Source organism: Montipora capricornis, chromosome 10 (genome assembly GCF_036669925.1).
Source record: "Montipora capricornis isolate CH-2021 chromosome 10, ASM3666992v2, whole genome shotgun sequence".
In the NCBI taxonomy this organism is placed as follows: Eukaryota; Metazoa; Cnidaria; class Anthozoa; order Scleractinia; family Acroporidae; genus Montipora; species Montipora capricornis.
In genome coordinates, this window is record NC_090892.1 from 58,136,178 (window position 1) to 58,153,079 (window position 16,902).

Below are 16,902 nucleotides of genomic sequence, written 5' to 3' on the forward strand. Positions count from 1 at the left end.
TGTCTTTATCTGTGGTAAGGTCCTTATCCTCCCAAGAAGAACATGTTTTACCTGGGAAGTAGACAATAGAAGCCCACCATTACCTCATGTTAGAAAAACATTATTGCAGCTTTGATAACTCCACCAAACCCTGAAGTTCAACTTTTCAAAAACCATTTTTCTTGCTGCTGATCAGATGTCAGGTTTGAGGAGTCGCCCCATTGATGAGTAAAATCATCTGGCGTTAGACAGAGTAAAATCTAGGGTGCATTCTTTTGGGAGTATCTTGACTATTCTCACTCCGGATTAGGAATAACAGAATACACGGAATAACAATTTGCAAAAGAACACATAATTATTCTGAAAACGAAATACTACTAGCGAAGGTGACCTGGGAAGTATTGTATCTGCGCATGTGCCAATTCCGTTGGTATGGCGACTGAAAAAGGTTTCCCGATAGTTTGGAACACGAAATGTTGAAAGATGGCCGTACGTACCAATTTTTGGCGGTTTTCCCAATTTTTCGGTTTGCTTCATTTGCTGAAAACCTTTAAGGGGGAAGATGACCAAGAATTTTTTGTATTTGTGAGTGCTTTGCATAGTTTAAATGTGTTCCCATATGCTCTTCTTCTTGATGTCGACTTAATTGACAAAAGGTTTTCTTTTGACCAGGCGAGGGCACTGTTTTTATTAACACAAAGTTACAACTCTTCTTGTTCTAGCAGCAGTAAAGAAATAAAAGAGAGTCCAGCACACCCGCATCTACGGTAGACATTTTGCACCGCATTCCATTCAATTTTTTACAATTTTCAAGGCACCGGCGGGCGACCAGCGGGCCGCATATCATTTCCCGCCAACACTTTCCCAAAGGAAGGCATATTCTGCCTATTCCAAGTGAACCATATTCCAGTCATTCCGTTCATTCTTCCGTTCATTCTGCTATTGGGAGCAGAATGAACGGAATAGTATTCCATTCATTCCGAAAACGGAATAGGTCACAAAAGAACACAAATACCATCTATTCCGTGTATTCCTATTCCGGAATAGTACCAAAAGAACGCGCCCTAGTTGTAAGTCACAGTCACTCTTAGGAGGGAGAGGGTTAACGAGAAGGGTAGCACACACTTTTGCCTTCGTTTTCACAAATTTCAGTTCAAAAGTCATTAGCTAATAGCATTTCTGGGTCATCTACAAATGCAGCTATTAAAAACAAGAAAGCACCAGTACAGGGAAATATGTCCCAAAAATCACAACCGAATCCGACGATTTGGAAAGACAAACGTACAAGTAATTTGGGTGAACTGCATGAGCCTGATCAGTGCTGAGTAGACTGGTGGACTGTTTAACCCTTTTGTCTGGTGTTAGACAGAGTAAAATCTTCAAGTGTCACTCTTAGGAGGGACAGGGTTCAAACAAAAACCTTAATTAGTGACAAATTGGATTGAAATCTCTTGATTAGAGTGCAGAATGCCTTTGACAAACAAAATGGTTTATTGAAATGCATGGTTATGAAAGGTGTAACAACCTACCTGTAAGTTCTTTTTTATGGGGGACGCCATAGGCAGAGTGCATCAAGGTTTCGGATGAATTCCATTTTTTCATCGTAGTCGAAATCGCTGTGATTTCATCGGCTCCAGTCCAACTTGGAATCATGCGCAAGATCTTGAGTACATCAAGGTGGATAAATACCGAAGTGCTGCTGATCAAGCACAGAAACTGTCAACACTCTTGAAATGTTCATGAAATCTGGAGAAAGAAGTTCACCAATCGAACCAGTTCATTCATTTGTCAAATAGTGAACGGAGATTGAATTCTTGGCTTTATTAGCCTTGTTTTTTGCATGTATTGAACCATGAATACTAACTTGCAAATAGTGTGTATTCCAACATTCTGGACCAATGGGAATCGGTGTTCCTTGGTTCACTTTTTGTGACGTCTTCATAAGCAAGAACAGTAAATATTGTTATAAAAAAATATATTATTCTCCAAAACTGTGCCTGTACACTGTATAGCAAAACCTTTTTCATTCACAGTGTCTGGCAATGAATTTTGTGAGCTTTCGAAAGTGTTCTTAAATAGTAGATTGTCTGTTGCTCTCCTGAGACTTCCTGCCCTTTCCTGCAGTCAAATAACAGGGATCACCCTTTAACAGTTCCTTAACTTACTTCATGTGAGAAAATTCCTTGACGTGTACTTGCTGCTCCACTGTTCAAATTCCAGGTTTCCCTCATTGCCACTTTAATGCAAGCAGGAGCCTTCCTGGCGCAATCTTGTTTGCTAGTGTAAACAGACTGTGATTATCGCTACAAAAAGTTTTAGCATTGACCCATCCCACGTAAACGCCTCTAGGCATCTTGCTTTTATTGCAACCAACCATTGTGATCACTCCTAGGTACTCAGAACCACGAAAATACATGTTGTAATCATTGAAGAGAATTCTGTTCCATTAGATTTTTGTATACCAGATCAATTTTGCAATTATAGTGAATTTGAATTTTGTGACGTGATTATGGATGTAGAGTTCTATTTTTAAACCATATTTGTGTAACAGTCTCCAGGGACAGATCATAGTTAAATTTGTCATTCTCTGACTAAAAGTATTTTAAAAAGTTATTGACTCCTCTAACTGCAGTCTTCAACTGGAAACATGATGAAAATTTTTATCCTGTAAAGAGAGTGGATACAATGTACCCTTTTTTTTTAGGGATACAAGACAATTAAATGCACAGAAGCTGGTGCAAAGAAATGTGGGACTTTTTACAGATTGCCATAATCGTGAAATAACGCAGGTACATGATTGTACAGTACTAATGAATGGATTTGTTTTGCACTAGCCCCGTCATCATTATCATCATTATTTTATGTCACTCAATAGTTTAAATTTATGGTCTGGATAGCACAAGTGTTACTAATATTTTTAAACATACAACCACGCTTTTGAGTTTAAGGAACATGTTTTGATATTTCAAACATCATCTTCAGCCATAGTGAGTGTAACATTAAGAATTTGAATTTGAATTTGAATTCCATATTGAGCGCTTGAAACCCGAACTCAACAAACAAGTTTGTCATGTCAGTTTTATAGAATTACACTTTTAAACTTTTACCGTTATGTCAGTTGTGTTCTCTGTAATGTTGTTGGTTCATTTGAATTTTACCTACTTGTAACGAACATTTAATCTACAAAGAATCATTGTATTTATAGTTATAAAGTATATATACAAATTATCTTGTAAAAATTTTAATGTTACACTCTCTATGGCTGAAGATGATGTTTGAAACATCAAAACGTGTTCCTTAAACTCAAAAGTGTGGTTGTATTTTTAAAAATATTTTAAATTTAATAAATGGAAGAAATACACAACCTGCATATAGCAAAGCTAATCAAGGTGGGCTGTGTAACTTCCAATCAAATGTAGCAAAATAGATTAATAGTAAATCAAGTAAAGAAATAAATTAAATAAATAGGTATACACCTACCTTCACAGATAGCTATTATTTGCATTACATAGAGCAAGAACCTATCAGAGGACATGAAACATAAGGAAGTAATAATGGTAGCTAGAGTGCAATTAGTGATAACTGGTAATTTTTTAATTTTTAAGATTAACGTGGAGACATCAACATAATCATCCTCATCACAAAGCGGTCTATCAATCCGGAAAATATGATCTTACTGTAATGTGGTTTGTTGTCTTGTTGTAGATCACGTTCAACCCCTTACAGACTCACCAAATGGCTTCTGGCTCTTTAGTATGTATATTAGTTAACCTTTTACTCTGCCTAATGCCAGACAACTTTACTCATCAATTGGGACCACTTAACGACCCTTAACCCATTGACTCCTGAACCATCAGTCATGAGTAAAATCGTCTGGCATTAGACATTGTTTTTTCCCATTTTATGAATATGCTGGAAAAGCATATCTTAATAACTTTTATTGAAATCCAAATTTAAAAGAAAATTGGGGGTAACCACACATTTTTCAAAGATAATTAATCAACAATATTTGTAAAAAGCTTTAGAAATACAAAGTAATGTATGGTGTTCCTTTCCAAATTAAAGCCTAGTTATCTCGGAAAAATGCATGGTTAACCCCAATTTTCTTTTTGGATACCAAGATCATTTGCTGAGTTCTGCTTGTCCACATAGTTTTAAACCATGCAAAAATATCCCAGTGTTAGTAAGCACCACCCATAGGAAACCCAAGTATCTTGAGATGTGCAGAACGTATGGTGCAATAACAGTAGTAGGCACCGTCTTTAAGTGGTTAATATTGTAGTTGTTAAACATTCATATGTATGAGGAATTCCATTAAACTGACTATAAAGTAGTAAAAAAGAAAGGAATGAATTGTTTTTTGGTTGACGAAAAAGTGAGGTCACATTCTAGCCTGCGAATACAGCGGCCTCTCACCAGCGGGAGGGGCCAAAGGATTGCCCAAGCGGCGGTTAGCAATGAGAGGCAACTGTATTCGCAGGGGAGGTCACATTCTCCAGAAGTATCCCTTTTGTAAATTATCCTGATTAGAGGTTTTGATCAATAATTTGCAGGATGGCTTGATTTGTTTGTTTGACGTATCCAAGGGAACTGAAGATGACTGTCTGGACTCTGTGCTCAATACTGGCTCCTCTGTGGTAAGGTGTTTCCAAAGAAGTGATTTGTAGGGCCCATGCATGTTGTACTTTAAAAAATTTTGAATGAAAGAAATATATGTTTGAAGTGCCATTTATAGACGGAAGAGAGAAGTGATCCTTACACTTTTAGGTGGAAGATGAAAGTGATCGTCACATTCCTGGCCCATCAAATCCTGTTGGAGGTTTAAAAATTGGGGCCTAGTATTTTAAAAACAGTAACGGTCATCATCACCATTGTCATCAAATAATTCAAAACTATTTAAAACCGAAGTGGAGGTGGCTAGTGCCATCGATAGCCACCGACACTAAGGTGAATAATACTGTTGTTTTAGTATATACTGAAACAGTGAGATAATATGGCACAAAAAATGATTTTAACTAATTTATTCCTGCAAAGATCACAACATTTTTGTGCGCAAATCCCGCGCAAGTTGCTCGGAGGTGAATAGCAAAGGATATCCGGAGTTTGAGCAGCCAATCAGAGTGCACTTTGAACGCCATCCACTGTTTTAGTACTAACAAAGGATATCTGGAGTAAACAATCAGTGCACACGTTCAATGCTACCACAGTTTTAGTATATACTAATTAAAATTAGTATCACCCAACTAGTGGACTAATGCAAATCCTGCATTTTGATTGGCTACGCTACTAGATGACTATTAGTAATAGTCCTCAAGTATCGAAAAGCGTAACTCTTTCTTTCGTTTTATCCTGGCCAAATAAATATTTCTGCAACTTGCATTCGCTAACTTTGTTGTTGCCTTTTCTATCCAACTAGTTGGGTGATACTAAAACAATTAGACCCTTCGCCCTCAAGGGCCACGGGTCAATAGCCCATTCGGCTTCGCCTCATGGGCTATCGACCCATAGCCCTTGCGTTCTACGGGTCTAATTGTTAAATAGCAATTCGGAGAAGTCAATCAAGGTTGATATCAGGCTTAACAACGTAAGTACAAGATCTCCTTCTGTGTTAGATCAATAAATTGTTTATTCTTTTACCCATGAAAGGAACTGCTCATCCTCACTTAAGACCCTGAACCTCCATTTTCCAAAAACCTTCACCCAAGGGAGCATTTTTGAAGACCTTTTACTTTGGAGACATACACCTCCATTTGCGATCATATCAGTGTGGACAGAGGGTGGAAATGGATAAAATGTATGCGTTTTGAAAATGCATTAGGCATGGATGGGGCTTTACTGCCAGGTATAATTAAAGGGCACTGTTGCTTCAAATTTCATTCCATTTTGTATATTCTTCTTGCAGAGTCAAATTGGTTTTTATGGACCAACCTTCAACAACCTTTACTGTCTAACGCATATAGAGACATTGCAGCTCTGGAATATCCCTGAGGTACTATTATTCATCTGATAGGTTACTTAGGGCTCAGATGCTGTTTAAGCGATAGAGGACGTTTCCCGTGTAGCCTCATCTAAACACGATGCAAACCATAACTGTCTTGAGTTCTCCCAACCCCTCCCCCCCTTCCCCCTCGTGTTGAGATTAGGCTATGGAAGTGTCCTCTATTGCTTTTGATAGTTCAACAAATAAAGCAAAATGCAGTTTTTTATTTCTTGATTGAAACAGATTTTCTTGATACACGCTCATATTTCCTACCAGCCAATCAGAACTCTCGTCTGACAACACATAACTAATCAATATTTGTGTGATGTCACAGCTCTGTTTCCATACTCTCATCTAAACACAGCTATTGACCAATGAGAGTGCGTGTGCTATCCTAATTATTTTATAACACCTTCTTCAATAGGCCAAATTTGTATAAGCATTGTTTTTGTTTTCTCTTGGGACCATTGGAAGTCCCAAGTGCCCTATTACAATTTAATCAGTTACCAGAGACCATTCTAAATTAGCAAAGCTGCATATGAAACTTGTGATAAAGAGCTTGTTTTAAGGTACACAATGTACTTTTCAGTCAACTATGACGTCGGAATTCACAAACCCAAGAGAAGAAAATGGGGTGAGTTTGAAGTAAAGCTCTTTGCAGTAATCAGTTTTTTTACGTAAGATATCTCCGTTGTCGCTCTTGCTTAGTCGCTCCCTAGAAGTTCAGGGAACGATGAGTGCTAAGCTACCGTAGGTATTTCGCCATTATTTCATCCTGTTCATGTTGTAGAAAATAGACGAAATGTCCTAAACCTGGACTGGGACGAACGGTTTTGAAGCAAAGAGGGAGAGAGGGGGAGAGAGAGAGAGGGAGGGAAGAGATAGGGGGATGGGGGTGGGGGGGAGAGAGAGAGAGACTAATTTGTATAGGTAATTCCATGGGCTGAGTAAAATGAAGCATTAAGGGCCCACGGACGTATTTTTTGGGGTGCCTTGCTAAGGATGTAATGGTTAAGTAATTTGAGAGAATTTGGCATTATTTTGGTCAGTTTCCAACTTTTGTAAGCCAATGACCCTAAATATGACGTCATCATACCACGCGCCATGGTCACGTGAACAATAAAAGATAACTCTAAATTTGTCTCCGTGCTACGCAATTTGGGTATTTAATCGATGGTTTGATAATTTGTATTCGTTTTTGCATCCCGCCAAGCATGGTTTTCTTTTTATTTTGAAAAATGTACTTTTTAAAGACATAAACTATACTGAAATACCCATAACCTTTTCAAAAAAGATGATTTTAAAAAATCAATGCTTAGCTATATTCTGTATTTGGGGGTGAAACGTGCCATGTAAAAAAAACTTTAATTCAATGTAAAACCTCCGGAAATTTAGCTTTTTTTCTCAAACCGGAAATCAGTTCGTTTACACATGCGCAGTTGATCTGAGAACGAGCGCGAGGAAGGGCGAGGAAAAACCTTCGATGGAAACAACAGTTTGTGCGGTGACTTTTGCTTGTGAGTGGGTTTTCTTGTCAGCTCATGATTACGTCAGTTACCGGAAGTAACATTTCACTTCCTTAGCAACGCGCAAAAAATCCGTCTGTGGGCCCTTAATGTCACGTGTATTTTCAGAGGTTGCAAAAACTGCACGATGAGGGCAATTTCTGAAACTTCTGAAAACGCAAGTGTTATTAATCCATAACTTTACCAGGAAACTTGGGAATATTTGTGGATAATATGAAGAACAGAATTTTCTTTTAGTAAGAAGGTCAAAAACGCACGCTGTTGCGCACTTTCGTAGGAAGCCATTTCAGTGTTCAAGCACACGAATCAGCTGAATGAAATTTTATTTTTGTGCAGCAACGCCAAAGCAATGAAATCAGCCCTGCTAAAAGACATTATTTTATTGCATGAAAATAATGCAAGTAATTTTTCCCGGGGCAATTAACCAAAATTAATGGACAAATGCCCTGTCTCAGCAAATCAGCATTAGTAATCTTACTCCTTTGTATACTCACGTGGTCACCCTAAATTTAATCATTTCCAGGAACCCATGAGTTGGAGCAAACAACTCCCATACAAAACCTAGGTCACGGCATTTTTTACTGACCGATCTATTTTTAGACATCTTTTTCCCGCGAAAAAAAAAAACCGGCTGTGCCGGTCCGGTGACGCAATGACGTTAAGTTAGTTTCTTGTGATTGGTCCTCGGGCTTCCGTGGGAGTCTCATTCGCGGAAAAGGGACATTGCTAAGCAACGAAACAGCGAAACGAAGCACCAAAATACCATGTATGTACCCCACCATACATTGAATACTAACCGACAAAGGTTGAATTTGAGATTAAATATCGTTTGAGGCCTAAAACGTTATTGCTCCTAATCTCAGTCGTGATCTGAATCCTAATCGTCATCTCAATGAATTAGGAGCAATAACGTTTTAAATTCGGCCTAAAACGAGATATAATCTCAAATCCCACCTTTGTCGGTTAGTTTTCAATGTATGGTGGGGTCATACGTGGTGTTTTGGTGCTTCGTTTCGCTATTTCAGTGTTTCGCTGTTTCGTGGTTTAGTAATGCCCGCGGGAAAGTCAATCTAAAAATAAATCGGTCTGTGAAAACTCCGTGACAGGAATATAAGGCAGGTGTTCGCTCCTACTTATAGGCTCGTGCCATTTCACGTTGTTGTTTTTCCCGCTACAGGAAGGAAAGATGGCGGCGCCCAGCAAATTAGACAAAATAGGCGATTCTGAAATTTATTTCTTTATTTATTTCGGATACAAACATTTTTTGTTTAAGCATGTTTACACATATATGATTGTAAACGTTATTTCTTGTGGTTTAAGTTATTTTCTTGTTGGAGTAGAGGTTCCCTGTCAGTAAAGTATATGATGTGATTCAACATTTTTGGTGGTTAAAACTTTTTCAAACCAGTTCAATATTGACTTTTTCTTCGTCTAACATTCACTACCATAAACTGAAAGAAGGAAAAGAAAATCAAAATTGAACTGGTTTAAGAAGTATTAAGCCGAATATAAAATTTAACCATAACATGTTCAATTGGTTGTTTGATTGGTGTAAACGTCGCATGGCCAGGTAACCTCGGTTTAGTTAGTCCAAAATTAGTGTGAACGCGATGTGAGTCTTTTTTCATTTGAAGTACTTTGAAAGCACAACAAGGTAATGAGTAACGTGATATTTATATTCCACTTTTTGTAGAGTGGGGAGGAGCTTAACTACTTTATTGACTGCGCCTATCACCACATGAAAGATCAACTGTTCTTCATAGGTGGAACACATAGGTAGCTTTTTTCTTTGACTAAATTGTTTCATTTCTGTCATTTGTTACAGACGAGAGTGCAGTACAGAATACATTCTGACTACACTAACACGAGACTTCAATGTGAAAATAGTTTATTGTGGGAACGTCAGTCAGTCTGCTGAACAAAATGACCTCCGTTTACCTGAATTGGGTGCAAACTGGACATCAGATAACACTGCCCGTGAAAATGGACAAAACATACTGCATTACTGTAGGAATAAACTAAGCAACAGTGCCGTGCCAGATACGAAAAACCACTAAAAACCACCCTTTAAAAGTGGCCAATGGCCAAAAATATGTGGAAACGTATTCCTTATCTAATGCAACGGCACCAGACCCCGAGGAAAGGGTATACTAATATACACAATGAAAAAAAAGCAGACAGGCAGTTTAAAAGTTAAGCATTAAGTTAAAGCATCAGCCACTGACGAACGTATAATGACGAAAAACTCCCGCCAAACTCCTAAATAGTCCTAACCTATCCCAGAGCCACCTACGGTCCTCTACGTCGTGTCGTCGGAATAATCAATTTCTGACTAACTCGTTCCCATGTCACTCGACCGTCAGAAATTACACTTTCAATTAGTAGGGAGCTTACGCTGTGGGAAGTGAAGATGTTAAAGTCACGGCAATGAACATGTACAAGTACAAGGAAGGACTACGTTTTTGCAAACGTTGTCCTTGCAGCACTTATATTTCAACAGAATTAACTGATTAGAGTGTAACGTGAAGTGCTAGTTTTCTACCAAATATGAACCCTGGTCAGAGTTTTTCCTCTGTCCTTGTGTGGGCCCATTTCCATTAGTAGGGCTAACGCTCACATGGTTCATATGGGGTAGAAAACTAGCACTTCACATTAACCCACATTCACATTAACCCAATCAGTTAATCATATTTAGAATCAACGAGCAAGGTCTCCCATTACGTCACTGGCGCATCAATCAACTTTGAATTTAGGCGGGAAATTTCAATTTGAAAATTGTTCTCTCCAAGTGATTGGCTTGTTCCAGTACCTCACGTATGCATACAGCCATATCTTCCGTGGCAGAGGCAGCCATGGACAGCTGTTTCGGTCGTGTTGGGTGAAAAAATGTCTCTGAGATATAAGTTTAAGCTCTTTGGTCTTTTTGTTCTTTCAGTGGTCGACTTCATGTTTTCCACGTCAAAGATTCTGAACTTGAGACAGTTTGTCCGTTGATGGGTGGTCACACAGCTATCGTTCGTTGCCTCGAGTTTGACCAAAAAGTGAGTTAATTACAATCTCTCTCTCCACTTTGTGCATGATTGGCTAGTTATATCTTGCGCTATATTCTAAAACAATCAGACACGAAATCGAGCAATCGTGTCTTGTTCACACGCATTTTGCTGCTTTTGTAATGGCTACATACATCTGTTTACTTCGAGTTCTGACTGGTTGATTTTGTCGTCTTTGTCTGTGTTTACTGGTCAAAAAGAACTGCTTTGGACTCCCACGAAAACCGCGTTCGTGGGGGATGAAGTTCCCGGTGTTGTGGCTGTCCTCTGTGAGTATGTGGGTGGGCGGGTATAGCAGGTCCACATCAGCTGAATAGCTGTCAATATTTCAACCTGCTCAAACAAATAAATAACAAACAATGCCATCATAGATTTTAACATGCGTCTTGCCATGATGACACACCTTACATGGAAATGAAATTTTTGTTTGTTTCCCCCCGGAACACCTTCAACATGTGTCCGTGCATTCCGGATCGAATTGGAATTTGGCAGTGTTGGTTTTTGAGGAGAGGGGAAAACCGGAGTACCCGGAGAAAAACCTCTCGGAGCAAGGAGAGAACCAACAACAAACTCAACCCACATATGACGCCGGGACCGGGAATCAAACCCGGGCTACCATGGTGGGAGGCTTCTAGGTTGCCTCCTCGGGTTTTGGCCCAGATATTGCTGAAGAGTAATCAGGCCTAAGCTAGATTAATTAGGCGTAGGCTTCGATTTTAAAATGTTTAGCTTTGCCGTGAAGTTTAGTAACCGACCTTTTGCAGTGTTTAATATTGTTTAAAGGGGGTATTTTCTAAAGAAACTGTGGTGCTGCGTCGATGGGGAAGTAGTACAAAAAAAATTGATTTTATCAACGGAGTTAAAATGTAAATTAACCACCGTACAGGCATTCTAAATGCTGACGTTTCGAGCGTCAGCCCTTCGTCAGAGTGATAATATAGCATTATCAAATTCATAGTGTTTAAAATATTGTCCCTAGCAGCTAGCGGTGTGGTGGTCAAGTGGTTGTGACGGGTTAAATTAATCAACATTCCCAGGTTCGAGTCCTATGTTCTTACACTTGGGTTGTCTTTTCAAACGAATATGACCATTTTCAACAAGTCCTGGGACACAGTGTCCTAAATTAACGATAATAGTCAATTCAGAGCAAATTAGCAATTGTGTATATCAGATAAATTTGGAGTGAAGGATGGGTTGAGTCATGACTAGTATGATAGATGTCGCGAAGTGTCTCCGCACCGTCCCTCTCGACTTCCACATCACTTGTCTTCAGAAAACCCGACTTTTCTCCTTAAGTAAACATTTAAGATACCCTAATTCTAAAACAACCCCAACCTTAAGCTAACTGTATTGTCGCGAATAGGCAGTTCGCGTTTAGACGAAAGGACACACTCCGTGATGTTTATTAAAATTGAGCTCACATCCTATAGAAGCTGTATTTCTGGGAACCAGTGAGGATATGCAGTTTCACCTATGTAACAAGAACACTTCCCCATGTTATTCACCCAAAAGCTTCCTAACTGATATGAATACCCCATCAGAAAATGAAAAAAAAAGTATTCTTTCGCTGTACTGGGATGTGTGAACACATTCCCAGAAGTTACCACCTAAGAACTCTCATCATGGTTTACTGTCCTTACAGACTGAGACAATACTGACTGGCGGTGAAGACTCGATTATATCCTGCTGGAAACCGAAAGAGGCTGAGAGCACCAAACTAGGAAAGGTTAGTTTTGAGAACAAATGAGTTTACAGTTACTTGACAGGGTTTTTTTGCAACTCATAACGAATACACAGTGCCGGAAAACTGGTCAAAACTGGTAACTAATTGGATTCCGAGACATCCCTTAGTGCATGTGACGTAACAGTTCTTTACTTGCGGTAAACGGAGCAGGAAGTTAAAGGCACGCAATGTTAGTCGAAGGGAAAACTAGTTTTTAGCTGTCAGGGGAGAGCGTTTGGGAATAATAGGGAAGAACTGACAGCTTGGAGATGTGTTCGTTCATGTGACGCAAGAGATCTTTACTTGCGTGTGCTGGAAGCTGTGATTACGCAACGTGCATCTCGAAATATCATCTTTGCTGTTTACTTTCATGGCACTTATTTTGCGAGGCGAGAAAAGTCTGAAAATTGGATAAAACTGTAAGTTTGGGAATAATAGGGAAGAACTGACAGCTTGGAGATGTGTTAGTTCATGTGACGCAAGAGATCTTTACTTGCGTGTGCTGGAAGCTGTGATTACGCAACGTGCATCTCGAAATATCATCTTTGCTGTTTACTTTCATGGCACTTATTTTGCGAGGCGAGAAAAGTCTGAAAATTGGATAAAACTGTAAGCCACTTACAAATATTGCACGAAACGAGTCATGTGCCAGGTTAGACTAAAGAAAAAAAATGGCGACATGTAAAAAGTACTTTTCCACGGAGTATTCCCGAGACACCATTGGAAACCAAAATCACATCTTCAAGTACAGCTTTGTTGTGCTGTTGTCTTTCCGAAATTCTTCCTGGTCAAACGCCCAGCATTTGCTAAACTGGACTAATAAAATAATGAAGGATTACGTTTTTGCAAACGTTGGCCGTGTAGCATTTATATTTGAACAGACTTAACTGATTACAGTGCAATGTGAAGTGCTAGTTTTCTACCCCCGAGTTTTTCTCTGTCCTTATGTGGGCCCATTTCCATTTCCATTTCCGCTCACATGGTTCATATGGGGTTGAAAACTAGCACTTCACATTACACTCTAATCAGTTAAGTCTGTCCCAATAAAATAATGGCCGACTTTACAGGCAAACTTGTTAAAGCCAAACAATTATAAGTCTGGCGTTAAGATTATGGCCCATTATGGCCATGGACTCTTTAAAGTATCCTAAAAGTGTTTTTCGTTAAAAACAGCGGGTAAGACTGCGGGGAATTCGAGAACTGGCAAGCTTCAGTTCAAATGAGTTGATGGGGGTGGAACCACTGAAAAAATTGCCCAGTGTTTTTTGGCAAACTTCTACGAGAATAAGTGTCTTGCATTGGGATTATGGCCTAAGCGCTATGCATCGACTCTTCAAGTATCCTAAAAGTATGTTACTTGAAAAACAGCATGGAAAACTTCGTGGAATTCGAGAACTGGCGTCGGAGCTTTTCAAACGGGTTGGTGGAGTAGGGAAAAATGAAAAAATTGCCGACGATATAGACAAACTTGTCGGGATTTTGGCCTAATTTAAATGCTACATGTAGGTCGTCCGAGCTACTGAAACATTTTTTGCCAGCATGGTCACACACGGGAGTGCTGTACACTTCAGGACCCACTGATACTCAACGGGAGCCCAAACAGACCCGCCAAGTTGATAAGTGCCAGTGGCATATTATACTTTGTCGCTCGCGTACAAATTCTTTGAGTGGTGGACTTTGTTCCCTAGAATTCGTGCTATTTCGCAAGCTCGCCTTGCTGACCATTCGCACCTTGAGTCTGCCACTTTATCAGTTCCAAGCGCCAGGGAGGTCAGAATGGCTTTACCGGAACGCGGTGCTAATTGCATGTCCTTGGGTGGAGGGAAATCACCGACATGCATTCACCAACACGTGCAATTGCGCAATGCGTGAACTTTGCGTTGATGAGACCACAAGTACTGTATTCTTTGATTGCACGTGACGTCACAGCGGCCATGTTGGTGGAAAGCAGAATAGCGAAAAAGTCTTTTGGGATTTTGACTCCGTTATTGTGCAAAATTTGAGCTATTTTTTTTACTATTACTTTGGCACCAACATGGCCCTCTTATCACGTGAGTGCAATCAAAGAATTATCGGAAGCCAGATGTTCAACAAAAACCAAAGAACTTTTCTATAGTTGTCGAGGGGAATTTAAGACATTTTAAGTTAATTTATGTATCATGTCCTGAGGAGTTGCTTTTTCTTGTCTCAAAAATTGCGTTGCAGTCAGCTCTTGAACTTAGAATTCAAGTTATGTTTTAAGCCTATACCAAAGCCCTTTTACAGTTACCTTTTCCGAGTGGATTGTTTTAATCTTTGGTTGAAAGTTTTCTGTAAGTATACATACTCAAGTTGTCACTTCCTTGCTTAATTTTGGGGGTACTTTACTTTCCTCGTAAGCGACAAATCATAACAAACTTACTCATAGTTAGGAAATGACGACAAAAAAAAGTGGCAGTTTAAGTGAGATGTATCCCCCTCTTAAGTTTGCAATGTTGGTTTGTTACTATAAAACTGCGCAGGGATTTAAGCGATGTAATATACTGCAAGTCAAATCAAGTTGACAGAAAGCTCCTCAGACCGTCATGTCCAGTGCTGGTTTTCGGTGAGAGGGGTAAGCCAGAGTACCAGGAGAAAAACCCGGCTCTCGTAGCAGAGCAAAAAACCAACAAAGTTAACCCATAAATGACCTCGAGTCTGGGAAAGGAAAGGAACTTTATTTAAGTGTCTAATCTTCTAGCGCCGAAGAGCACTAATCGGGGACACTGTAAATTGAAATTAACAAGTCAACGCAAATCAAATCAAATTTTGGTTTTTGAGGAGAGGGGAAAACCGGAGTACCCGGAGAAAAACCTCTCGGTGCAGAGTAGAGAACCAACAAACTCAACCCACATATGACGACATTGGTGGGAGGCGAGTGCTCTCACCACTGCGCCATCCCTGGTAATCGAACATAAGACTTGTTTATTTCTCCGAATTAATCGCCAACGAATCGTAAGCATTCGTTGAATTGATTTACCCGATCTTATGGACCGTCCTATGCTTTTGAGTGGCACGAGGAAGCCGACAGCTTAGTCACAGTTCAGACTGCTAGCCGTCCATTTTTCCTTGGGAATACCAAGTGTACTTATGCAAATCAAGTGGCAGAGAGACTGGGAAGAGTCAACGCGACACTTCTGACACGTGTCTCACCAATAACTTTTAATGTTTTCTTTTCCAAAAGACTTTTAAAATCCTTGTTTGTTTTGCGTCTTACATTAATAATATCCGTTAGCAGACACGCTTTGAAATGAAGACCGTCCGGAAGTCGAGATATTTCACCTTGACTCGAAAATCTACCTGTACTTTCTTTATTTGTAATTTTGCTAACGGTATTTATTAATTTCTTTTTTAAAGATTACATTTTAACCACAAGTCTAATACAAGTACTCCAATGAACGGCTCTACTAGGCGTCTAACAGGCAGCAATATATCATTTATAAACGGAAATCTAAAACATACTTTGAGGTAATTCGGTCCAGAATGCGGTGGTGTGTTGCAAATTAAAACAGCTGGTTCGCTAGTTTATGCTGGGTATTTGAACTTTCATATCTTTGGGGGAGTAAGCAATTAAAGTGCTTTTAATAGTATGATAAAAGGAACAGCACTAGGAGCCTATGACTTCCCCATTTTATGTAAGAGAGATGTAATTAGAGAAAAATGCAATATATACATTACTTGCAAAAAATTTCGGACGTTAAAATTTCGGACAAAAATAGTGTCCGAAATTTTTGGCAAGTAATGTAGATAATCATGTGTATTGTTGTCTCTACTTAAATTTGAAATTAGTAGCAAGGATCGGTAAAGCCGGCTGAGCTAAAAACGTGATTGCTGTTTCTTTAAATCAAATTACATAACCGATTGCATAAGCAGTTATTAAAGTATGTCGCGTGTGCGACAATTTGGTGGGAATCAGTTAGCTTATTCACAGACTTCCAAGCTCAAACTTAATTAAGACTGCAGACCGGAAGAGCCGCGTCTTCCGGAAAGTTAAGATGACGGTTTGCATTAGTGATGGTTTTACAGAAATCAACGGATGGAGTTTGACATTCTACATTTTGTAATATTGTTAAGTTCTGTTCGTATTCAACTGCGCGGTTTCCTGTTTAACATCGTGCGGCATGCGGTTAGGTGTGTTATGCAACGCCGGTATGCCGGTATCCTCAATTACACCTTTAACCTCGCGTTGAATTTTTCATGTTATATTTAGCGGCGGTACTTTTGTAGATGGAACCCACTTTAGCTTCGTAAATATCTCTCCCTTTTCAACCTAGAATCGACATGAGAGCTTTCTTTTATTGTAGCTTGATTTGCGTAAATTTGCTTCGCTCTGTATGAAAAAAAGAGCGGATTATTGAGCATAAAATCTCTCCTTCAGTCCCCTCGATTAATAAATGTGAAAGTACTTCTGATTGATTTGCGATAAAGCATTAGGGTTGATTTTTTAAAACACTAAATCTAGGAATGGTTTTGTAAAAGAAGCCCTGATTATGTGTGAGACAAATACTGACGACAAAGGTTTTTAGCCTAGTTCGTCTTGAGGGCAACAGCCCGGGGAGATATGTCCTTTTCAATTCACGGCAAATTGGAGCAGCAGTAGGTAACTCAGTGGATGCGCGTCTGTCC

At 39.4% G+C, this 16,902-nt stretch overlaps 1 protein-coding gene across 1 annotated transcript in view; it reads left to right on the forward strand.

The window, feature by feature from the left end:
- Positions 1-16,902, forward strand: part of LOC138022013 (WD repeat-containing protein 89-like) — a 36,676-nt gene that overhangs the window by 11,339 nt on the left and 8,435 nt on the right. Inside the window, exons 6-14 of the mRNA XM_068869039.1 lie at positions 1-14; positions 2,684-2,768; positions 3,685-3,732; positions 4,533-4,616; positions 5,882-5,968; positions 6,549-6,593; positions 9,179-9,261; positions 10,421-10,526; positions 12,178-12,261. The exon at positions 1-14 is cut by the window's left edge and continues 89 nt beyond it. Coding sequence (XP_068725140.1) covers positions 1-14; positions 2,684-2,768; positions 3,685-3,732; positions 4,533-4,616; positions 5,882-5,968; positions 6,549-6,593; positions 9,179-9,261; positions 10,421-10,526; positions 12,178-12,261 — 636 coding nt within the window. The remainder of the gene's footprint in view (positions 15-2,683; positions 2,769-3,684; positions 3,733-4,532; positions 4,617-5,881; positions 5,969-6,548; positions 6,594-9,178; positions 9,262-10,420; positions 10,527-12,177; positions 12,262-16,902) is intronic.